The sequence below is a fragment of the Xiphophorus maculatus genome, chromosome 1 (genome assembly GCF_002775205.1).
Source record: "Xiphophorus maculatus strain JP 163 A chromosome 1, X_maculatus-5.0-male, whole genome shotgun sequence".
In the NCBI taxonomy this organism is placed as follows: Eukaryota; Metazoa; Chordata; class Actinopteri; order Cyprinodontiformes; family Poeciliidae; genus Xiphophorus; species Xiphophorus maculatus.
Genome location: NC_036443.1, coordinates 26,430,195 through 26,455,778, shown reverse-complemented (window position 1 = coordinate 26,455,778; position 25,584 = coordinate 26,430,195). Strand labels below are relative to the sequence as shown.

The 25,584-nt window shown below is 39.2% G+C and overlaps 1 protein-coding gene across 1 annotated transcript in view; it reads right to left on the bottom strand.

The window, feature by feature from the left end:
* plxna2 (plexin A2) overlaps positions 1-25,584 on the bottom strand; it is a 214,620-nt gene that overhangs the window by 162,987 nt on the left and 26,049 nt on the right. Inside the window, exons 2-3 of the mRNA XM_005798917.2 lie at positions 17,862-19,191; positions 10,388-10,570 (exon numbers count right to left, since the gene is read on the bottom strand). Coding sequence (XP_005798974.1) covers positions 10,388-10,570; positions 17,862-19,058 — 1,380 coding nt within the window. The 5' untranslated portion in view covers positions 19,059-19,191. The remainder of the gene's footprint in view (positions 1-10,387; positions 10,571-17,861; positions 19,192-25,584) is intronic.

Here is a 25,584-nt window from a genome sequence, read left to right as displayed (position 1 = left end):
TAATTTTAGACCACTCTAGCCAGCGGTAATGAATTGGCTAATCACAGTTATCTGGCTCATTCAAGTGGTTTGTAAAGCAAATCAATAAACTCTGGCAGTGAGCCAGCCATCCACTTTGACAGATGTTGCTCACTAATCTATTTCAGTTTTTATTTCAATCTTTCCTAAAGATGTTTATTCTCTTCCAGTTTGTTCTTTTTTGTTTTTTCTTTCTCAGCAAGGTCAATGGAGAGGCTATGGAAGAAAAGATAAAATGCTATGCCAGCTGGCAACTCAGAGCAAAAAAGACAACTGCTTTGTACTTTTAGTCTGACAGAGTGAGAAATGTACTCTTTAATTGTTGGAAATATAAGATGTTACAGCAACTCTGCTTGCTGTGCCTTTGGCAATAAAAGACAAAAAACTAAGTTACAATTAAGTAAATTGCAGAAATAAAAGAATATATTTAGATTGTTTTTATGTGTGTAATCTCTCTCTAAACCCAGACTTGCATCATTTACAGAAAAAGCATCGTCTTCTGGTGTTTCTAAGCTTGAATGATACAACTTCTACCTTCACTGAGATAAATTACAAAGTCAAGTGCAACAGACCTTGCATGAAAGCAGATCTGCTGCTTTTCATCATCTACAGATCCTAGAGTTTATGCAAAATGCTTTTTGCAAAAGTTAAATACAAGGAAAATTCACCTACATTTAAACAGAAAGTCCACAGAAAAATAAACTCCAACTGGATGACAGAAATGTTTCTTTTTCTTGTTGTTTTTCAGTGGCCAGTCTTTGAGCAAGAGTTACTGTAAAAAACAATTGGCTAATTAATCCCACTCACAAAGTGAAGTTCAATTATGGGAAGCACTCAACAGGGTAATTTGCTTTACTAATAAAAATAAAAGCCACAACCAATAACACATCTAATAAGTAAAATCTAATGCTTGTCTTGGAGTAAAAATGTCCTGTCTGTGATAGATAATGAATAAGCAGACCACAACATCTTTACATACTCAGACACCTAAGAGATCCACCCTTTAAAGGCTTCTGGGAATCAATTATGCTTGAATGAATACATGCAACTGCATATCTGAAAGCTAAATTAAGCCTACATGTCTAAAATCCATCTAAAATGTATGCACAGTATAAGTATTTGTCTCTTGTTGTTAGATAATGAAAAACACTTCCTTTGAGACACTGGCAGAGAAAAGAGCAAGCAATTAGAGGAAGTGAAAGGAGAGGGAGACACACAGAAGCAGAGAGACAGCAACAGAGAGCTGTTTGAATGTGATTAATGAGATCACTGCAGGGTAGGCGGTGTCATTGTAATACTCTATGCGAGGAAAAAGCAGGAAAAATAGGCTGGGAGAGAGAGTGGGACACTAAGATAGAGAATGGAGCAGAAAAGAAGCGGGAATAAAAGCAGGGAAGAAAGGGAAAAATTAAGAATACACCTGGATGACCAAGTTACATTTAACTCCCTGAGAAGATGGGTGTAAGAAAGAATGACGCTCAGAAAGCGAGTGAATTTAGCTGGCTGAGGAGTAAAAAAAAAAGAAAAACGGCAGATATAAAGCTTGGATGAATGGAACGGCAGGGGCTCTCAGTTTTGCACTGGCCTTTTAACAGTGGACTGTTTAGAGAAGCCTGGACCAGGTCTGTCAGATAAAGAGGCTTGTGCTTTAAAGACAGCCATGAAAGGCACAGCCTGCTCCTGCTGCCTGGGGCTGCCGCTGGACACTGCTGCATCTGGTCCAAGGTTAAGATCCCAACAGCAGGGAGTCAAGTGGAGGCTGGGCACTGAAAAGGTCACGCAAACATTTTGCCAGTTCACAATTCCATGAACAAGCTAGCAATTAGCTCAATCAGGTAGTTGTTTTGAGCAAAAACTAGCATTTAGCACAAATACAAGATGCACCGATGAGGTTTTTACTGATTTCTTGTCTTGTCAATATTTTTTAACAAAGTTATAAAAGAAAAAGAACACAGCTGAATCTAGCAGAAAGTGAAGCGATCTAAAAGATCATACACAACTCTGAAATAAGATATGTCTCTTCTCTTCCTTTCTGATTTGTACAGAAGAAAAACCATGGAGTTTTCAGATTTGATTTTGAAAAAAAGATGAAAATTCATATTTTTTCTGTATTTGACCCATCAACTACCATTTAGAACTGTTCAAAGAAAATTCAATCTGATAGCAAAACTTGTGCTCATGTTTAAAGGTTCTAATAAATCAAATCTATTTTAAGATACACAGAGAAAATGGCATGTGACTGAAATGGGCCAGTTTTCTGGATGATCGGGATGATGCATTGGACTGGCCAGTCCAATGCAAAAAAACCCCAAAACAACCTTTTTATATTTTTAAGTGAACAAACTACAGACAACAACCTTTGTTCTGAAAGTTGTTGCTAAAGTAAGATGACTCAAAACCAATAAGGTGATTATTATTATTATTATTATTATTATTATTATTATTATTATTATTATTATTATTATTATTATTATTAAGATTTGAGATTTAGGAAGCTATTTAAAAGAAAACTTTCTATGATTTGTTGAGACATGACTGTGGTTCATTCAGCTGTATCGGACTGGTGAATGACTTAATCATTTTGTCTTTATTTTAAAATGGTGGAAAAGACATATAGTTCTGTTTCAAACACTGCAAGAGTTGAGAGAATATTTCAAATGTTGTTAATTGTAGTATTTAAATTAGTAGACGCTGAATTTGGTATTCACAAAATTTGATGAGGACACAACAAAACCAAACTCTAATCAGTTACTTTCCGAAACTATGGTGAAGTTGTAATCCTTCCTTTAAAAGTGAAGGTAAATCTTCAGGCCTTTCCAAAAACCACAATCAATAGATCAATGATCAACAGAATTCCTTCATGCCAGGTTTAGACCAAGCTTTTAGTTTAGGCAACATATTCTTTTCTTGGGCATTCAACATTCTCTCTGTGAGCTACGCGTTGCCTCAGGCCTGAATGATAAAACAAAATATTGACCTCTTTTTGTAGTTTGTGGAAATTTCTCATTAAGTTTAAACCTCTGGTTGGAAGTGCTGTGAAAGTTGTGTTGGGAGGGAAAATGTTTCCAGTAGAAGAAGCAGTTTCTCAAGGCAATGCCAGGCTCCCAGCTACTTGGTGCCAGTGGGCAAACAGATTTCAATGGCAGTTCATCTTGATTCAAATTATCCCTGAAAAACAGTGAGAGTGATTCCTTACAATAGCTGCAAGGAATATCAGGTAGAGAGCTGCTGTTGTAGTTGAAATAATAATTGAATTAATGCAACCTACCTCTTTATTAATATATTTAAGAAAAACATCAACTAAATTCTATTGTAGGAGTAATGTAGGAGTAATTGGGACAAATTTTCCAAACTGTGAGGCAATAATTATTACACAAGCGACTCAGTGAAGAATCATTGTTAGGATAATTGTTAACCAAGTCCACCTGGAGGCAGTTGAAATAGTTCCTTTGTTTTGTAATTGTGTGTCTTTTAATGGCATATCAAGTTTAATTCCCCACATACCAGCAATGACAGTCCATGGTAATTAATATAATTCAGTTCCTTTAATCTCAGTTGGCTCCAATCCCATGAAAACACACAAACTATCAACTTTTACTGGTGACCAAGGTTCATAATTATATGTCAGATATATTTATAAAATTATGTGTTTATATGGATGTGGGTTGTAGTGGGTTCAGGACACAGGACTTCTAATTGTTCTACTGGAACAAAACTGCTTCCTCTTGGTGCTTTAGCTGCTCCTTGGAAGTAGCTACTTCAGAGTTAACGTTTTTGTCGTACTACTCTACTCTTACATTTACCTCCAACCACCTTTGTCTATCATCTGATAGGAAACAGCTTCAGTAAGCCCAAATCCAGAGAACTGGGGAAAAAAGTGCAAGTATTATTCCCCATTCCCTCATGACCGTCGATGTCAGGCAAAGCCAGGCCTCACCAAAGCAGGTGAGCAGCCTCTGGGCTTACAGGCCAGACAGACAGAGATCTCAGATCATTCCCTCCCGAGTGTGACAAATTTACAGACTAATTCTCAAAGGCATGTTTGTGGGGTAAAAGAGCGTAGACGAGTAAAAGTGCGCTCAGAAGGGGGTGGTTAGACCACATGTCCACCACCGGGGCTCTGTAGTAGCAGCTGCCGGCTTTTACAAGCCTTTCAAGTCTGCAGCGTTTAATGCCTTATGATCAGCTGCTTCCCTCACTGACACTGTTTGCACACCACACACAAACCCTGCTGTTTTTTAGGCCACTGTGGGAGCCATGCAATGGGTCCATGCATCCTCTAATTTGTGAACCAGTTCTGCAGGACGTTTGTCCAGTTAAAACACCTGAACCACCCTTTTAAGTCGTCCGCATCAGCTGCAGACCATATCATCCAAGCCACTTCCTGATTATCTATCAGTGCATGATGAAAAGAAAAGCACATCATGTGCAGGAGTACATTTTATTCCCCCATGGTTTACTGCAATAAAACTTCAAAATTAAACAGACACGTGCTACGTTTCCATCAAATTGTCACGTGAATTTTAAGCAAAGCTTTGAAATGTAGCAAAAAACAAAACTAAAAGAAAAATGTGAATCAACCAGGTTATGGAAAGCATAATTTCATCAGATGTTGATGCAACACAACAAAAACTTCATAAAGAGTTTTGTTGTAGAGTTTGCAATAGGGCTGTTTTGTTTTAGTAATTGAATACTCTATAGAATATTTTTACGATTATCCGAGGAATCGGATATCTCTCTCTCTCTGCCATTCCAACCGTTTGCTCCAAAACCATGACGAAGCGATTCCGAAGCCACAAAAACGTTCGTAGTCAAAAATCCTTATTTGTCCCCCAAACCCTCAAAAAACGCTGCACAATTCAACATCATGCTGCTAGCACTTCGCAACAACTCATAGGCGGAAGTCTGCTGCCCACCACAAATAATGATCCGGGCAGAACACGCTGCGCTACATAATAAAACATAATTTAACAAAGCTTCTATATTTTCCTCGAGGAATTTTAGTAATCGAGGTACTCGAATCATTCGACAAATCGTTTCAGCCCTAAACATCTACATGAAGCAGAGGTCGCAAACTATAGACCACACATCTAGAAAAATGGAGAGAGCTGAAGGTTTGGACTTTTAAATTTTCTGATTTTCAAGCCTCTAGTAAGGCTCGGGCCCAAAAGTGAATGGGAAAATTTGGTAGGTCAGAACTTATTCTGCAAATGTGTTTCCATCTCCTCTTGAGCATCAACTCTTTCAGACAAGCCAAGTGAGTGTAAAAACGTTTTGGTGAAATCAAGGAAGTTATTTTGAATTTCACAATTTCCATCGACCATTTCTAATAAAAAACTTCAAAATACACAAAAGAAAGTTGATAGGATGAGAGCTAAAGATGCACATTTATGCGTAAATTCCTACTCAATATTATATTGTGTAGTCAATCCTTAAAACTCATTGCATTCAAAAAAATATCAATAGAAAATAAGGAACGTACTAGTCAGGAAAGACTGCTGTGTGGGAATCTGCCTGCTTAGGCTGCATCTAAACTAGATTAAAACAACCCCATGTTTTCCTGGAACTCCAAGATGGCTTCAAACATCACTGGGTCACAGGACTTTGGAAAACCTACTTTTAATGCTAATGCAAGCATGGCTGCACTTAATAACTTATTCATTCTGTCACAGTGATCCGGCAACATATATCGCATCTTCTTTACAATGTTTCTGAACAACCTGCTGAATTTCCTTATAAATATGGAAGATTTTTCTCATTTTCTCCATGAGGTACAGCCTTATGTGGAGGTAGAAACACCAACATGACAGCATACAGGGGATGTGTGTCTCTGTACAGAGTATTACACACCAGAGTATGCTCCTTTTGCAGTAAGTTAATCCTGGCATAGTCTACCATCTCCATACATTGGCAAATGCAGAAAGAATTAAGCACACAAAATACAAACCGAGTCATTGTTAGTGATCACTCAGACCTGATCAACAAATTCTTAAAAGCCTGAATTTGTTTTTCTATGAATAGACAGGACAATTTTAAATCAATGTTATGCAACCTATTAGTTGTTGCTAATGTTTCATCTTCCTCTTCCCCTTTCTCTTCATCGCTAGATATAGTGCCATTTATCTTTACAAATATATTGTGAAGGTCCCTCCAGTACCCAGCTACATCTATCCACTGACTGACAGATTTTTAATGAAGTGTTGCTACTTAAGGACAGAGTGAAGGAAGCTTTAGCCACCCATCTAAGACATAAGTTTGAAAAGCAAGTTTTGGTAAATGGTGTAAAAAGCCATTGATGTTAAACTCTAAAAATCAACACTAAACAGTGGAAACCTCTGGTATGAGCCATCCAACACCTACAAGACAGCTTTGACTCTCCTCCCCAGGCAGTTTCACAACCTTTCACACTTTGAAACATGGGACCACAACATCCCCCATGCTGGTCGGGTTGGTAAACAACTCAGGGGTGATAACCAAAACAACCCTAAAGACTGGTACGTGGGTGGGTCAGTGACCCACATGTGACTTTAGCAACTTGCAAAGTGGTGAAGCCCTAACAACACTTCAATCCCCACAACTCAGAACTGAGGAAGCCGATAAGAAACCGATACAAATAAAGGTGCATTTAAAGAGTTAATAAAATCTACATATGCTAGGTTTCATAGTTTAAGAATACAACTGCCTTCATTAAAGACAATCTATATTTCTGTTGTAAGGGGATCTTCTGCTCTTGACTGAAAGCCAATCCCAACTAAAACGTCCAGTTTCGTTAAATACCAGCTTTCAAATGCCTGCAGTATGACTGTGTTTTTGCTCTATGCTGGGTTTTAGACATGATTGCCAAAATTAGGCAGCTTTTGTCAGACAAATGGAATACAATCACCTTATGGCCTCCATACATGACCTCAGATTGCCAGTGTTGCTGCCCTGAATTTGGTTCACAGACTGAGTATTATCGTTTCCTGCCGTCAATGTGACTGCATGCATATTCTCCTCACCTTAGTTTCTGCTTCTACCCCCCTTAACCCTTCATCGTCACCTCCCAGAAGCCCGTCACAGACAGCGCTATCCGCCAACACCATCCCTCATGCCTCACCATGCTTCAGCAAAGCTCAGGAAAACAGCAGAATATACGAGAGTCGGTCTTCAGGGAGAGCGAGTTTGAGGGCGGGAAGGAGGAGTGGGATTGAATGGGGAAGCAATAAATGGAAGGATGGGGAGAGGGCAACTTTGGGATGGGAGCCAATCCAATTACAAGAAGCGGTGCAATCCTAGTTTCTCTGGCAGCACTAAATTCACATTTCAGTGGTCTCCTTTGCTTTCCCTCCCCCAATGCTTTCTTCCTTACTCCATCTCTGCTTCTTTCTGCTACTCATTTCTATACATATATATATTTATATATATATATTTGTATATTTTAGATCACACTCCTGTCACACTCCTACTTTTCCCCAGCTGCATGACTTTCTTGGTTGCATGAAAGCATGTATAGGATTGTGTCACCAGCAAAGCATCAAAGCTTGCCACCCAAGCTGTGTCATGCTCAGATCAGCAGGAAGCCTGAAGCATCCTACTTCATCTGTGTCTCTCACAATGCTCTGCATCATCCTTCTGCGCAGAGGCTGCAGCCAAAGATCACCACATATATCAGCCCTGCCTCTGGAGACAAAGGCAGCGAATGGATAATCCTCAAAGCATAAAAAAAACACTTCGGGCACAAAGGCACACTCTGCTGTTGTGCAAAGTTCTTGATTTTTATATAACTATTCAAACAGAGATGCACCGATCAATTGACCAGATATGAAAATCAGTTTTTTGTTGATTTGCTCTGATTGATAATGTGAAAATAAAAAAAATAAAAAAAAAACAATGATGTTTTTCTTACTCATTAAATGCATCAACCAACTCCAAGTAGTCTGATGCACTTTTTGGTTCTAGACAGAGGTTTATAATTTAACAATGCATAAGTGGGGGTTAGTTATGCAAGCCCTTCAGTTTCTGTTGGTTACAAAGCTAGTACCTTTATCCAAGTACTTGCAGCACATTTTTCCTTTATTGTGTTACACTGTTTAAAAAAAAAAAGAAGAATTCAGAATCAGTCAAATTTGGAATCAGCCGGTCAAATCTCAAAGAAAACCAGAAATTAGTATCTGGCCGGCGCACTCTTGTATTTAAAAAGTAAACCTTTATTTTTTCACACTGATACATAAAACCACACAGAGAAAGGGTGGCTATGGTCCTTCTTTTTTCCCATGCACATCAGGAGAACAGTCAGAACTGGTCAAAGCACAAGCTTCCATGCAAATAATGGCTTCACCTTGACCAAGATTCTACCTGCATGCAAATGAGGCTGGTGCAGTTGCTTTTCTAGTCAAATCTAAAACCAAGTTAGATATAGAGAATGGGAATAGTTCAATGAAGAACAAGCCTTTGGATCTCAGTTTAAGTGATTAGAGTGCAGTTCAATTTCCTAACAATTTAGCACTCTCCTATGTACAGCTTAGGAAAAAAAAAAAATCACATTTTGTACTACAAACATTGTAATAAAATCTTTGTTTGGGAACATTAAAGTTGATCAGAGTCTAAACTTTTCTAATTTTCTCATCTAGTGACTCTTTGTATGTGTCCTACCAGGATTATGGTGCTCTGCGCATTGGACTGTGCTGCTTTTTTTGTCTACGTGCTCGTCTCATATCCTGGTTAATTCCTTCTTCAGCTTGCCGTTACTGTGGCTACAGTCACGGCTGTGTGAGAAGCAATTTGAGTACGTACACAGCAGCAGCAGCTCGATTGTCTTTTTTAGCATGGATTTTCAGAGATCTGGGCAGATGATACAGAAATGGAAAGTGGGGAAGCGAAAGGCAGCCACAGGCGAAAGTGTGAAAGGAAACACAGAGATGAAACAATATCTGAACAATCTTTTCTGCCTTTTCTAATTTAGTTAAATAAAGGAGGCAGTAGATCTTTAAACGGCTCAAACAGTGGATTACATCAAATGATCTTGTTTCCATCCCAATACAACCACCACAATGTAATCTGTTAACACATTTAAATTGGAAGAAAAATAACTGACTGGCTGCACTGTGGAGAAGATGGTAACTTTGTTGTTTTTCAACACGAAGCTCCTGGGTTCAAATTCCAGTTGGGGGTCTTTCTGCATGGAGTTTGCTTTTTTTTTCTGTGCTTTAACGGGTTTTGTCCCACTACTCCAGTTTCTTTTGACAGTCCAAAAACATGTCTGTTAATTTAACTGGTTTCTCTAAACTGGCTGAAGGTGTGTGTGTATGCGCGCATGATTGCGTGTCTGTGTGGGTCTATGTTGCCCTGGTGACCTGTCCAGGATGTACCTGGGACAGGTGCTTCAATAATCTGGAGATAGGCACCAGTAACCCAACATAAACAGCGCAACAATGTGGGGAGGGAGGGAGGGATGGATGGATTATTCAAAAGGATTTTTTTTAAAAGAACAATTTTGCAATTCATTCAGCCCTTCTGTCATCTAATGAAAATCTCACTTTGTCTCACAGAAGTAGAAAACAGTTTTCCTGTGTAAAATGGCTTTGTTGTGCAAATAATTGGTGACTTTAAGTTATTTTCCACTCAGTACAAACCTTCCTCACCAAATAATGCCATGCTTGGCGTGTGATCACCGATTTAAATAGAAAATCTTGATGAATCCACTCTGGTTTCTAGAGAACATTTGCCAAGCCTTGTGACAAAATCGACATGCACAACCGATGTATCTGTAGCTTAAAATTGTGTTTGTATGGAATATACAAGGATGCCAACAGCTGTCTTGAATTACTCAACAAACCACAAGCAAAACTGACCAGCGGACAAATTTGTAATCTCTGAGTCCAGAACACAGGGCTCATTTCCTTTTGCCAGAGCGCATCCAGCAATTTTAGTCCTGTAGCAACGAAAGGAAATTCTATCACGGCAAAGTGCCAGGGCACCCTTTAACCTTTGTGGCTTTGGTATTCTCTCAAAACCGGAACTAGGGGGTTTAATGTATGGAGCAGCTCCTTTTTTTTTCATGCTTTCAGTTGGCTAGAAGCAGAAAGGGGCCCATTAAAAGTAATAGGTCAGCTCAGGTTATTCAGCACTGGAACACAGTGCTGATAATGACCATTACACTGAGTTAGCCACTCGTATCACCCTTCCCTGACAGTTCGACAGCAGGCTTTTAATACTAAGAAGATAATTTTGCCTCTGACTATGATCCGCATGACCAGAAATAGAAGGATGATGTCGATACACCAAGAACTCTTGACAGGCTGAATTCCTGAGCATTATGATAATGACGAGAGTGGAAATATCACGCGCGAGAGGCGTTAACCGTTTTGGGAGAACAGGACGCAGCAATTACCTTCTTTAGACGTCCACTCCTGGTGCCCACAAAAGCCACACAGTAGCCATTGTAGACATAGGAGGTCACAGAGGTCATGCGGTCCCGAGTCTCAGTGTAGAGTGTGTGGCCAGTCACCAGCTGAGAGCCGCCAAGTGGCTGGTTGATGTCCAGACCGCAGAAGGAATCATCGATGGGCACAGGCTGCCGAACGAGAAGAAAAGCGGTTAGAAAATTTATTGTGAAGAGAAATTAAAATGAAAATCTGAATCTGAAAAAATGTCAGACAAAACTTTCAGTGAAAACTTTGGATGTAGAGAGATAGAATGGCATGAAATTTCACATGAAATAAAATGCCACAATATTTCTTATCCAAGTGAAGTCTGACAATGTTATCCAGTTACTTTATCTATTGAAATATGTGTAGGTTGTTTAACATTAGTCCTCCATGAGAATCAGAAACTAACTGGAACAAAAATGTTACAGTACCAACCATATTATCAGATTTGGAGATTTGTAAATATCAATGGAGTTTATATGTACCATGATTTAACATTCTTATAATTTCCTCCAGATGACAACTAAATGTTGATCTCTAATTAAAAACATATTTTGAGATCATAAACATGCTTTTTTTGTGAAAATGTGAAATGTGAAAAGAAAACTGAGCATTTTCTTCTGTTGGCATTACTGATTTAGAAAAGCATAAATTGCAATAAACTGACTTGTCAAAATCTAGCCTGGAAACTTCTATGCTGATTAAAGGTTCTAGAAAAAACTTTATTTGTGAAGACAAAAAAAAATAGTTTTCCCCACAACAAAATTAAAATCAGATTTTATCTGAGCAACCCATTACAGTCATCGTCTTGTGAATTGAATGCATCTTTAAACTCTAAACAGAAGTCTCAGAATTAATTTTGTGAACAGAGATGCACATAATAGTAAGATAGTTGTTGGAAATCATTCATAAAGAGGCTAAACTGAAATACAAAGCACTGTAAAAATGAACTTTCTATGAGCAAAAAATAATGGCTGAAACGAGAGTAAAGCTTGATGGATAAGCAAAGCTGTGGAAACAGTGTCAGACTGACTTTGGGACAGAAGTGAAGAGTGACAGAGAAGCTTAAGAAAAACGGAGAGCTTGAATTATATACAAGTTTGCATTATTATTATGCCTGAAATATGTACCCGCTCCACCTGACTGAGCTCCACCTTGCTCTGAATGAGGCTCATTACCCTGACTTACCATCTCTTCTCTGCAAGAAGGCACACTGTGCATGATAATTGTTGTAAATAAGACTCTGATTTTGTCAATTATTTGGAAAATATCATTGCAATCAGATCTTATTTAACTATGCCGAGTAAGAGGGAAAAAATGCAACCTCTGCCCTCTACGTGCTAGATAAATTTGCAAGATCTGTGGTGATAAACCAATGAAGAATGGGAAGGTAAATGAGAGATAAGGAAGTGATGTTTCTGGTGTTGAATCAGGTCAGCTGACGCAGTTTGAGTGTCAGTGACCTCAATGTGCCATGTGGAGTAAAGTGAGACATCCAACTGAGCCCCCCACCATTTAAACATCCCATAACACCCTCTGAATATTCATCCTCGTGCTCTTACACCAACTCATTTGTTCCCTTTCTGTCAATGCATCCATCTCTCATCTGCATCCTCTGTTGCTGTCTTTGTTCTCGTCAGAGAAGTACAATTTATACAGACTAATTTGAGTGGCCTTTCCATTCATGGGCGGCAAATCAGCCTCTGCAAACACTTTCTACACAAATTTTCCAAGTGCCATAATGCTGACGGTGAACAAAAACCTCCTGTATTGTAGCTACAAAGCTTGCTTTATTGTTTTCCTTTCATTTATTTTCTCCAAAGGCAAATTTATACCCAGTCTGCTTTACTGTTCACTCGACCGTAAATCCTGTGATGTAAATTTCATCATCTCTACACGATGTGCACATGGCCGACAGCAAAAATAAAAATCCACTTCCAAAGGGGGGTGCCAAACATGTAGCAGACGATGAAATCCACAGTACTTTTCTTCTTCTCCAAACAACAGTTGGCAGAACCAGCATATCACTGTCCACTTTGACTCAACCGGCCCAAAAATTGTATGAATACAAGTTCAAATATTTTACAAGTTCTAAACAGCTTACATCCATGTACAGAGAGAAGTAGGTGTACACGATGGCTGCACAATTTGAGCAAAACATGTGATTGCAATATTATATTTCCATTTGGTGTCAATAACGAATCATTGCAATATTTCTAACAATCTCTGACATTCTGTATTACGGGCAATACCATCTGTGTCAGTTGATGGAATCTACTGGACCAAATAGTACCAAACAAATACTCTACTACAAACTGTCCATCGTAATATCAATGTTATGCACACTGGTATTGTGATGACAATGCATTTTCACTATATTGCCCAACCACTGCAGATACCTTAAAATAGCAAAAAAGATTGACCAATAAATTAGAGATGAACTGAGGAATCGTTTGGCAAGTGCTTCTAGTGTAAATAGCTCTTGACTATGAAATGCAGAAAAGCTAAAAAAATAACACCTTTTGGTTATTTACAGAGAAATCATCTAAAATCGATATTAGAATCAGAATGTTATTACAGAAAAGATATACATGCCCAAATAAAAGTAAGCTCTAAAACTTTAAAATCAAAGATTCAATACACATAGATTGAAATCTTTCAAGTCTATATATGAGTTTTACCTCTAAAATAAGAGAAAAAATAAAACTTTTTCACTATACTTTAATAGTTGGAGCTGTACTTGTAGGAAATATCAGTTTGGAAGACATCTTGAGAAACAGGTTTAGTATCCAGACTTTCAATTCCTTCTAAATCAAACAGCTCCTCATCATATGATCTGTTGGGATCCAAACCATTTGGTTCTGATTAGCACTAGATTGTACAGATGATGTACACTTTAGAATCGGCAGTAAATCCCAAATCCCTCCAGACTCCATATGGTTGAATGTAGTTGTTCACCATCTTGCAGATGTACATATTTATTTATTTATTTTTTGGCTTTTCCCTGCCAAAAAGAAAAGAACAGCTTTGCTTGCTGAGTGGAGCTGTAGTTAGGCTAAATACAGACTAACCTTGCAGAATGAATCCCGATTAAAGCACTGTATATCACTGTGTAGATCCGGTTAAGTTTAAGACAGGTCCATTTTAGAGGTATTTTGATCAACCTTTTAAAGAATTTTAAGAAAGTTCAGCAGCACACTTGCTTTCAAATCCAATCCCACGTTATATCAGCATTATCTATCAGCGTCTTTCACCAGTGGTAAATTAGATGGTAGCACAAAAGCAAAAAGCAAGACAAGATGATAGTGTTTGTCAGTGAGGAGAAACACACTCAGACAGACGGATACAAAAAAAATCCCATCTTGAGTCTCCTCTGTGGGATTGACTACAAAGATGGCATGAATCTCCAGATGGCAGAAAGCTGAACGGATGGGTGATAAATCTTTGATTGGCTGCTGTGTGTGTGAATCCCCCTGGTTCAGCCACAGCTCCATTCCCAGCGACAGCCATGCCTGAGCATAAGCATACTTGCAATGCAACGTGTACAAAGAGGATATCTGCTGGGTGTATAATTAAAGTTGTCCACTTTGAGCTTACTGGCTACCTGTTGTTAGCAACAAGACAGAGGAAAGGCACACAGAAACACTGTGTAATTTGACTGTTTGAGGCACAGTTAACAATACCACAAGGAGGGCCCTAAACCTTAAATGGAGGGTCTAGCCAAAAATAATTTTATATCACGAGGATTTTCTGGATTGCAATCATTTTGACTTTAATAATACAACTTAAAGATTTGATATTGTAGTGCTAGCCACACCTGGTAAAGATGTTGAAAAAGGAAAGGCTCACAGTATAGCAAAATAAAGCATCTTATATTCCTACAGCATAATCCCATACACAAAAAAAAGAAAAATAAAACTTTTGTTTGGGTACAGTTAGGACAAGGAGCCATATTTATCTTGTTATCATGCAACATGAGGTGGATGGTATAAATTGCAAAAAAAAATGTCACTAAGCGCACTGTTAGTGCAGCAATGAAACACACCTTGGGATCGCCAAGTCTCTATAACAACCAACAGATGTTGTCTACATACCAACTGGTTGTTAGGGATTCATGCCAGAAAAAAATTGTCTTTTTTTTGGCCCACCCTCACAAATGCAAACATGTGAAATCTGCTAAACTCTGCTAGGACGTTAACTGGAACCATGTTCGTCGTTTGGATGACACCAGGATTGAGCCAGTTGACAACAATTGTGCCGGTGTCTTTGATGTAAAAAAAAAAAAAGAATATATGCAGGACCTCATCCCACAGGTCTAATCCTAATCCTAATAAAACTAATCCTTGACGCAGAGCAAGGTCCCCAACTTTTTGCTGGTTGAGAAATCTAGTGTAAGATTTGCAGCAAAACCACATTATCCTCAAGATCAAAGATAAAAGGATGGTTTCCAAACCGGACACCATCCTTTCTGCTACATAAAACCAAAGAGCCAAAGCTGAACTCCACACAATAAATAACGAATAAGAGAAATGGTCACTCTGTATACACCTCCAAACTTTCGAATTTTTAATGGGGAAAACTGAGTGTTGTTCTTTTGGCAAAAATGTCCCAAATACAATGTATTTATAGCTGGTTTACTAACATTTGTGCCTCCAATAATTTTAACAAAATCAATTATTTCTCAACCTGAATTCTTTTTCTCCACTAAAATATGCTCACATTAGGGGTCAGCTTTTCTAAATTTTTCGAGGAACATAATGGTGGTGCAACAAAAAGGATTTAATTTTAGGGTTTTTTACACAACTTCATCAACAGGCAACAGGGTCACCAAGCTCTGTATTCATTTGAGGAAATATGTGAAAGAGGAATTTCTGTTCAACATCAGCAAGGCTGACATGTTTGGCTGCTAAAAGCAACTTGTAACGATTTAAAACTCCCTCATCTCTCGACATCTCTTTGCATAATCTATAATACATTATGGATTTATTGGCTGCTCATCGAGCATGAGAGCATGGTTTAAAGGAGCATGTTTGACATTTCTCTCGTCTCTCTGGCAAAACACACACAGAGGCCATGTAGCCTTTAATCTGAGAGGACAGCAGAACATCATTGGCAGTGCATGCCTGCAGAATGGAGTGGGAGGAGCAGGCCTTGCAGGTAACAGCTGGCAACAGTCAACGCACACTGGGATGATTGGGGACTCTTCTGGGAAGGTGGAAAAACGCTCTAATTCAAGCTCTGGCGGATAACAAGGCTCAGAGCCACAGCACTGTCACCACTATACACCTTCTTACACCCACTTTGCTGCATGCAACATCCTTTTCTTCTCAGTAGAGCTAATAAAAACCCAGCCACCAGTTTCTTAAGATAATGTCTTACTCCTCACAGCTGACATTGTGAGGTGGAGAATTTGTGGATTTTAATGAGAATGATCCATTGGGTTCTCTAAAGGGGATTAGCAAACAAAGGAGATAATCGGTGGTTTTCATCACAATAAGCGACACAGACATCATTAAACCTGACAATGCGCATGTGAATGGCCAAGACTGGTAAGCTTTTCTGTGCAAATGCAGACATATAACATAACACAGTCAGTCAGAAGTCATTAATTCTTAATAAACTTAAATTCCTATTAGCGGGTAGTGGAGTGAAAGCACAGAGGACTGCAGCCTCCTGGGACCAAAGGAGAATCAAGGAACTTAATTCTACTTGACAACATGTAACAGATACACAGCCTTTTTATTATGGGATAATTAGGAACTTTAGAGGGAATGGACTGGTGTGTGATCTACACCAGCATCATAAGTAGATGAATTGGAGCAGCCCCTAGACACCCTCCCTCTTAAATCTTCCCCCAAACACACACACACATACACCCCCTCACTCCATTGAGGAGTAGAGCATTTATTTTGACTGCGCTCAGAGAAAATCACTTTGATGCTTGTAAAGAAAAATAAAGCCTGCGTAATTTATGAATATGTCTCCCTGAAATGCACTTGAAAGTGGATGTTCCCTGATAACAGAGCAACAAAACAATTTGACATCATTACAAGTAGTGTTAGAGTCATTTGATAATAGAGAGCATGAAATGCCAGGCAGTCAGAAACATTTCCGGATGATTGCTGTGTTTATTTTTATTTCAATAAACGCCCCCCTACAGGCACTGTGCAGTTTAGGCTCACTGAGAAACTTAATACATTCTCTTACAGTTTCTTATCTTTTATCAGAGGAGTAAACCACTGCAGATGTAGAAGTTGTTTGACAGCTCCAAGACCCTGACCTTACTTATTTTTTAAGTGAACTATATTAGGAAAGTACCCGTACCCCTTATTCCCAATATTTCTTAAACCACAAACTTCTCTGAGATTAACTATGATAAACCAGCTCAAATTGTGCATTATGTTGAAATTGAAATGATAGGGTAAATTGTTTTATGCTTTTGTTTATCATTAAAATCTGAAAAGTATGGTGTGCATTTGCAGATCTGGATACTGACCTTTTTGCATGTTTTACTTTGCAATGTGGCTCTGGCTTGGTCAGATCTGATATCAGTAAACACAAACTTTTAACCCTTTTCCATACACTGATTAAATTTTGACTGTTCAACTCTAAATTCAATATGCTTAATTGTTTTATATTAGCTCTGGAAATAAGCTTAGGCTTGTTTTCCTGCTGGAAGGAAAACCTCTGACATGCTTCCACTAAGAGGTTTTTTTCCCAATAAGAACAAAGTCCTCCATGCTCATGTTTAGCCATATTTGGCCATGCAGACGGTGTACTGGGTATATGTCCCGTGTTAGTTTTGTGCCAAACAATATGTCTTTTATGCTAAATTTAATCTCATTCGGTCATGGCATCTTCTTCCATACATTTGCACTTTCCTCAACAGAAAAACTGCACACATGAATACTTATGGCTTTCTGTATTAATATACTTTCTTGTCACTGTTCCATAAAGGCCCGATTTGCAAACCGCACAACAGTTGCAAACAGTTGTCTTGACAACATATTTTCCCACTTGAGTTGATGATTTCTCCAGCTGCTCCATAACCATGATCCTTCAGGCCCACTCTGACTCTACTATTTAGATGACTTCTGAAGGAAACTAATGCCACTGGAATTTTTATTTAGGGTAGAAGAGTAAATGGGACAGCCAAAAAATGCTAATAAAATACAAAAAATGCCAATGAAATACAGTAAAGTTTGTGGTTAACATTTTCAAAAGTGCGAGGGGTATCAATACTTATGTGAAACGATTTCAATTACCATTTCAGCAAATAGTCTCATTTAGGGGAGCAAAATAAACCTTTAATAAACTAATTTGGCTTTTTCTGTAGAGACTTTCACGGCCGTGATCAGTTAAGAGATGCACCCAGGACTAACATTGATCTCCGTATTTTTGTTTGTAAAGTGTGTGTTTTCATTAAGAGCAACTCACCGCTTTAGTACACTGCACGTCCTTCCCAAGGAGCCAGTTGAGCTCCAGGTTTCCTTCTCCCTGATAGCAGGACTGCAGGCGCTCCTTGATTCTCGCATTGATGTCTCGGATGGTGAAGACGCAGAGCGCTGAGTCATCTGGTGGTCGATGGAACTGCTTCTGGCCCTTGGAGAAGACGGTGAACAGCACATCATCTTGGACACTTAAGTTGAGCGAAGCAGCGAGAATGCGGCCAGGCTTGCCGAGGTAAGCAGCCTGCAGCAGGCGATACTCAATGCCGTTCTTCACACAGCCGATGGGCAGAGAGACGTAGGAGTGAAATTTGCGGTCGTCCTTACAGAGGCGAACAATGCGGGACGTGTAGAAGAGATCGCTGTTGGATCCGCTTGATGACATGCTGTTCTCCGGTGTCTCTGGCTGAACAGTCAGGAAGTAAACAAAGCTGCCACTTGCAAAGCCATAAACATAGTAGATGTCAAAGTGTGAGACAAGCGCTAGTGTGTCTGATGGTATCTTTATAAGAGAGGACACAAAATCAGTATGCAACTCGTAGTCAAGCATGGCAGAAGATTCCGGATCACGTGGCAACTTTCGGCTGGAAAGAGTGGGAAAATAGTCCTGTTTACCATCCACTGCTGTGCCGATAAAAAGCGTTGCATCCTGGCCCTGTGACGGCACAATCACCCCATACATGGTCCCTGTCTGATTGACGCTGGAGAGGTAGTGCTCCTTCTTGTGGGAAGGCTCCACTAAGATAAATAGGTCATCCAATCTGAGGAGTTTACACACACCTTGGTAGAGGCTGCCACAGGCCAGCAGCCGATTTTGCGAATAATCAATGAGGAGGAGCTTGTTGACATTGTTGGTGGGCACAAGGGGCTCAGAACAGGGCTGTACAATTAGAGGAGGGTAGCAGGCCTTATTGTCATCCTTTGGGCCTGTATCATGGGAAACGAGGAGGGTGAGGTTGCCTGACAGCTTGTACACACGGTTGACTGCTCCAACATATAATGCACCAGTGGCTTGGTGAACAGTCAGGTGATTAAAAACCCAATCCCGTCGTTCTGGGTGGAAACTATTGAAGGTCTGCCCATCTGTGGCAGAAACCGCTAAAAGCCAGAAGAACAAAAGAGTCGCAACTGCTCCAAACTTGGGACAATGCGCAAAAGTTCTGTCTTTGACCTTTTGACCATCCATGTTCACTTGTCCTGCAAGGAAACCGCTGAGTAAGCAGACAGAATGGTTTAGAGGAAGAGAAGGGTGATCGTTGCCTTTTTGTTGATGAAGACCAACTTGCGGGTCGAACTTTCACAAGAACCTTCACATGTTTCTGAAAAGAGAAAACGAGAAAAGAAGAAGTTAGACATCTCAGCATGAGTCGCATTCCAAACAAAGAAACTCATGACCAGATGGAAAAACTTAAGTAAAAATGTTCTGCATAAAAAGGTCACAGGGTTTCAAAAGAGGTACTGATTTAAAGAGACAATATGTGGAAATCATCATGGCACACATTCCAAGCAAGTTGCTGGATAGGGCAAGACAATGCAGGAAGCAGAGGCAAGTTACACCACAGGAAATTAGTCTGACCTGACTCATACAGTCGATGCTGATGTCATACACTGGTCAAGCAGTTTCTAAGAACAAGAACGTGGAACAAAGACGCAGCCCACAGAGAGCCTTGGACACACAGCAATGACTCACTGCATTTTACATCACCATCAAACACCATCTTACATCTAACCTGGATTCCTTAATTAGCATTTTATAATGCTTAGTGTTGAGCTTTAATTTAGCCATTCATCCATGAAAAAGGAAAATTTGATGACTACAAAGTTGTGGTGATGACTGTATAGTCATCTACAGTAACATACAAAGGTATTCACACCCCTTATATATTTTTTTCTACATATTTTATGTTTTTGATGCCAGTCCCCGTTACTCGTATCTCTCAATAAAATACAGTGAAATTTTGCCACTAATAAAAGGAGTAAGTTTCTCTGTATTTGAATATTGGTATAAAACACAACTGCTCTTTAAGGTCACCAGAGGTTTGTTAGAGAACATTAGTGAACAAATAGCATCATGCAAACCTAGAAAAGTGGCAATATTTTTGAAAGAAAGTAAAAGAAGTCCAATTTAAAGTTTGCCACAACCGATTATTTTTAGGAGACACAAGAAGCATGTGAAAAAAGGTGCTCTGGTGAGATAAGACAAACGTGGAACATTTCTGGCCCACATGCAAAATACTATGCAAGACTGAAAATTATCACTGTGCTTCACCCTCAACACACAATCCCCATGGTAAAATATAGTGGTGTCAGCATCAAGCTGCAGGGAAGCTTTTTTTAAGCATTCCCAGGTCAGCCGGTGAGAGTTGCTAGGGTGTTGAACAGACTTAAATACAGGGCAATAATAAAAGATGCATTGAACTCCAGTCCCTGAAGGCCAGGGTTTCCTAAACCTTTTAAATGTCTCTAATCCAACACACCAATAAAATGGCTAAATTACCTTCTCAGTATGCAGTTAAGTTCTACAGAGTCCTGCTAATGACCTGATTATTTGACTGGCTGTTGAAGCAGAGGCACATCTAAAAGTTACAGGTCCTCGGCCCTTGAGGACTGAATTTTGACACCCCCATGTGAGGTCCCGCAAGAGATTTGAGACAGGGGTGAAGGTTCACCCCCATGCAGGCCAGCATGGAGACAAGCCAATTATGGAATGAATTGGATAAAAGCATTTTCATGTTTCAGACTGGCCAAGTCAAAGTCCACATCTAAATCCCGTTAAATATGTGTGGCAAGACTTTAAAATGAGTAATCAAAGCAGCAAAGAAGAATGAGACAAAAATTCAGGCCCTAGGCTGGGAAAACTGGTAGAAACATACCTTAAAAGACTCTTAGCTGTAATTGAAGCAAAAGATGGTTCTAAAAACCATCGACTCAGAGAAGCTGAAATTTGAATGCACACTGCATTTCTCAGATTTTTACTTGTACAACATTCTGAAATTGATAAATCTTTTTCTTTTCACTGAACAATTACGTTACATAATGTTGTGTTCAATCCTTAAAATAGATTTGAGGTTTGTGGGTGTAAGGTGACAAAATATGAAAACAATGGGTATAAACATTTTTGTAAAGCAAAATATGTTAATCAGTTTACTGATTTAAGTTGATATCTTTTCTTGCAATTTTTACACTTCATTTCAAACAGAAAACCGAAAAGTCTGAATTTGGTGGCATTGTGCTTTGATTTGGCAGCAGGGATGGCTCTCCATGTGTGCCATAAACCAAACGATAGAGCTCTATGTGGTCTGTCACCATGAGTTAATTATCTCATTCATTGGAAGAAAAGGTCTGGATCTTATTACTGGAACAAACTGAGAACAAATTGGAAATCACTTCTATGCACCCTTTTCCTCACTCCTTGACCTTCACAAGGCACAATTTACAAAATTGGAATCTATTAATTGTTCTCTTTTAAACACTGCTGTTCTTTTTTTATCTTTTTATTCCAATCTTTTGCTTGTATGATTAGATAATAAAGGGATTAATCACCACTGCAACAATCACGTACAACATACAGTCAAGTGTGAATGCATGCATGTGTGTTTGTGTCTCATCTTGTTCCCTCCGTATTATCAGTGCGCTCTATCAGAACCAGGCAGTGTGAGAGGCTAACAAGTGGAGAGAATGGCAGTGCATCCCAAAATCAACTATGATCAGGCGTAGCGATCCAACAAGGGTAATTACTGTGGAGCTGAGGGAGGTAAGCTGGGGAGCGACACGGGGAAGCCAAGGGCTGGAACGTGTCAGAGGCGGCCTTACATCATTTGTCACGCTCCAGATTTGCATTTGCTGCCAGCTAGGGCGCAGGGAATCAAGGGTGAAAGATGTGGCTGGAATAATCAGTCACTGCACCTTAAATGAACAACCGCTTGGCACTACAAGTTTAAAAGCGAGACGATGTGGATAGGTATAACTGATGTGGGATTCCATCAGAATGATGTCATAGACCTTGCTTTAAATCACATAATGGCCATTTCAGTGTCCCCATCCTCTACTTCTATCTGTGAGCACACTGTAGATTTCCGTTTTAAATATAGACCCTGAGGAAGTGTATTGATCCATGTGTCCATAAACACAAGTCTTAAGGCCCAATCAAGCTGTTCTTGGCGTGCGTATAGGCGGAGGTGTGGGAGGTACCGTATCCCAGAGGCACTTTATTAGCATGGCCATAAAAGTGTCACTCCCTCTAAAAAAGGCAGCAAGAGGCAGACCCTCACTCTCACTTTCTGCTGCCTGCACGCTGCTACGCTCCTTTGTGTGAGTTTGCACAAGCTGGATGTGCAAAGTGGATCCCGTTGGTGGAATAATGAGCCTCCTGCTGAGCTAGCTTTTTGCACAAGCCCCACCGCCTTTTGCCCCTTAGGGCTTTTTTTGCTACACCCTCCGCCCTTAATTGTATGTGTGTTCAACATTTACTCCCATCTATCTCTTCTTCCTCTCCTCATTATTTTGGTCTTCCTCCCAAGTCATTGCGAAAAATAAATGCATCATGTTGAGGCTACAGCTGCACAGGCATAGAGTGTCACAATGCTCTAAATAAAACGAAGGCTCCACCAAGGTTGTCCATTCATATTGCTTTCAGCGACATGGGGAACAAAGTCTTTGTTTAAGTTGATTGCATGACCACCTCTTTGTTGCACATGACATGGACTTTCTCGGTGCTTTGCAGCTGTGGAGCAGACTTGAAAAGAATAAACCCAACACCGGATCACCCCTTGCGCTCTATAGTTCAAAGCCATGTCTTTGTTTAGCTTATTAGGTGTCAGAGTTAACAGAGATGGACATTAACATATAAATGCATTCAGGAATGATTCATAGATAAATACAATCATCAACTGACCTCAAAAAGAAGAGGGCATGACTGTTGCTGCAATAAATACAATTATTGTCTAGGTAGAAAATAAGGGAGAAACATTTATAACTTTTAATGGGTAATTTAAGTCAGAAGCCTTAAACTTTTAGCAACAAAAGCACCTTTTTCTTTTCTACTTTACCTCTAACAGCAGTTGAGTCACAGCAATACCTCTAAAAACCAAAGAAAGCAGCTTCTCAAATAGGGTTAGTGTGGAAGCATAATGACGTCAGTAAATATTTTTTAACCTGGTAATCATCAAAGTCTTTAAAGCACGCAATATATATAAATATCAATATGTCTTTCTGTAAAATAACACATTCCTGACACGTGAAGAGTCTTTTGTGCAAAGTCCTCTAAAACGGAAAAGCTCCAACGTATATGGATAATGACATTTCCTATTATAAACTGATTGACAAAGAAGACCTGCTAATGGAAAAACACTGAATGGATGTGTGGCTGCTTAATGGCAACACAGAAAAGGATGGAGTAAACACTCCTACCTTCCTCAAAGACATTCTATGTGGGAAAGATTAGTGAGTTTTATGAACATAAATAGATATATATATATAAAGAGAGGCAGCAAACAAACCATTGAGGTAACCGTGGGTATTTGTGAGCATAGAGTCTAGCTGAAAAAACGGATTTACTGTTTTTATGTGTACTCAGTCAGTGAAAATGTTTGCTGACATCTACAACTAATATTATTAAATAAAATCAATAAGAGGCATCTCAAAACATTTGTCCTCCAAATTACACACAGTAAAAAAGATTGAAGGAGAAACTTATGTTTAGTTTTTATTGCCCCTCATTTTTGCCCCCTAAATGAGGGGCAAAAAATTGATGTTGTGAAAACACTAAAATAAACTGACTGACCATTTGAATGGCATGACAGGCAGTGTTCTCAAATGTTGTTTGGACAACAATATAACTGTAAGCCTTCACAAATAAAACAAGCCTTGATTATTTTTGATTATTATTTAGGATTGAAATCGAGATTTTTGTGTCAACCATAACTTCATTTTTTTTTTTGGCATCTTTTGGTCATGTGTTTAGCTGGCTTGATGTAATTTTTTTGAAAAAAGGAGTGAAGACAGTCTTAGATTCCAGCACACATGCAAGCTGTGATCATGGCTTGGAGAAAAGACAGTTTTTGCTAAACTTCCTATTCATAATGAGCAGTCAGGAACACAAAACACAGTGTTGGCACATTTGGCTATGGAGTTTTTGAGTTATTGTAAAACAGGCTGATCCCAGGGGCTGCCTGTGCTCTGTCACTGTCGTGACTGATTGTGGGGCCCATTGATGAAATGTGGGTGATTTCCACTGCCATCGGGAATGATGCCGTCACAGGAGCTACATTGTGGTATGCCAAAAGATGCAAAGAGGCAGCAGAAGTCTTAAACGAGGAAGGAGAAAATTATAAGATTCAAAATGATAGGTTTAACAAACCACCACTGAAGATTGTGGACACAACAGCCCGAGGACAACCGAGAAGCCAGCAAACTGACACCAGAAGGGACGTTTTGGCCTCTGGAGCCTGGAGTTAACAGCAGGTCCTAGGTTTATGTGCCTTTCCTTTTTTTTTGTCCTCATGTACTAAGCTTCTTAACAATGTAGCCAAATTTGTTTGATCTCCTAAATTCATATTTACAGCAATTGTATTGCAAAAGATAAAGCACATGAACCAAATCCGTTTACAGAGCTAAATCCATTGTTGCTGCAAAAGAATAGGAAATGGGAGACGATAATTTCATGCCTTGGATTAATGCGTTATTCCCAGAATGATTAATGTAAAGCGTGAAATCTGAGAGCTTAAGTAAAAGGGATATGCGGCAAATCAAAGAGACGGTTTGGGAGAAATAAATCAACAAACAACATGGTCAGAAAAAATTGTCTAAATAATATGTAATGCTTTGCCTGGTAAGATTTTCATTGGAGGTAGTAATTAGAATTTTAAAAATATCAAGTTTAATCTTCCCTAAAGGGAGATTTTCCATAGGAGCCCCATAAAAAAGCAGCAGTGGAGGTTAGTCCATTAGGTTTCTTTCTTTGCGTCTATTGAGTACAGAAACTCTGAGCCGACTTCCTGACATCTTGAGTTGGGGCTGAGTTATATTTAAGTATTATTTTGGACTCAATAGGAAATGATTTTTCTGTACTTCAGTGTCTTACACTGCCAGAATCTGAAAAATTTTAGATATGTGCAGTATATATATATATATATATATACAGTATATATATATTCTGCATCAGTTCAATGTTCCAGAACACTGCCAGGAAATGAAAACAGCAAAGCAGGGAAATAAAACCCATCAAAACCACAAGCGATCATTTCACTCTAGTTTCATGCACATGTGTACATATCAAACATGTGTCTCTGTGCCAATTAAAGACTATCAAACTTGCTCAAAATATGGAGGACATGACAGTGAATGGCTACTAGCATCACAAATGTCTGGTCAAAGCTTAAGGACACTGTTGCCACAAACTCAATCTATTTATTGGGTTGGAATGCGACAGACCAACACACTAAAGACACAATATTATACATTTTTTAAGTCTTGCTTTAAATTCTGAATTGAATATTCCTGGACCATGAAAAAGAACCATGAATATGCTTTGATTGAAGCGGTGGTAGCCCTGGTTGTATGCTTGGGGATTGTTCTGAACAGCTTCCCTGTCCTTGCTGAAAGAAAGAGAATATTCCAATATCATGATGTTTATCACCATCATGATTTGCAACAGTAATAGTGTGATAAGAATAGTATGTGGTGTTAATCTCTTAGTAATTGGTTAGCATTTG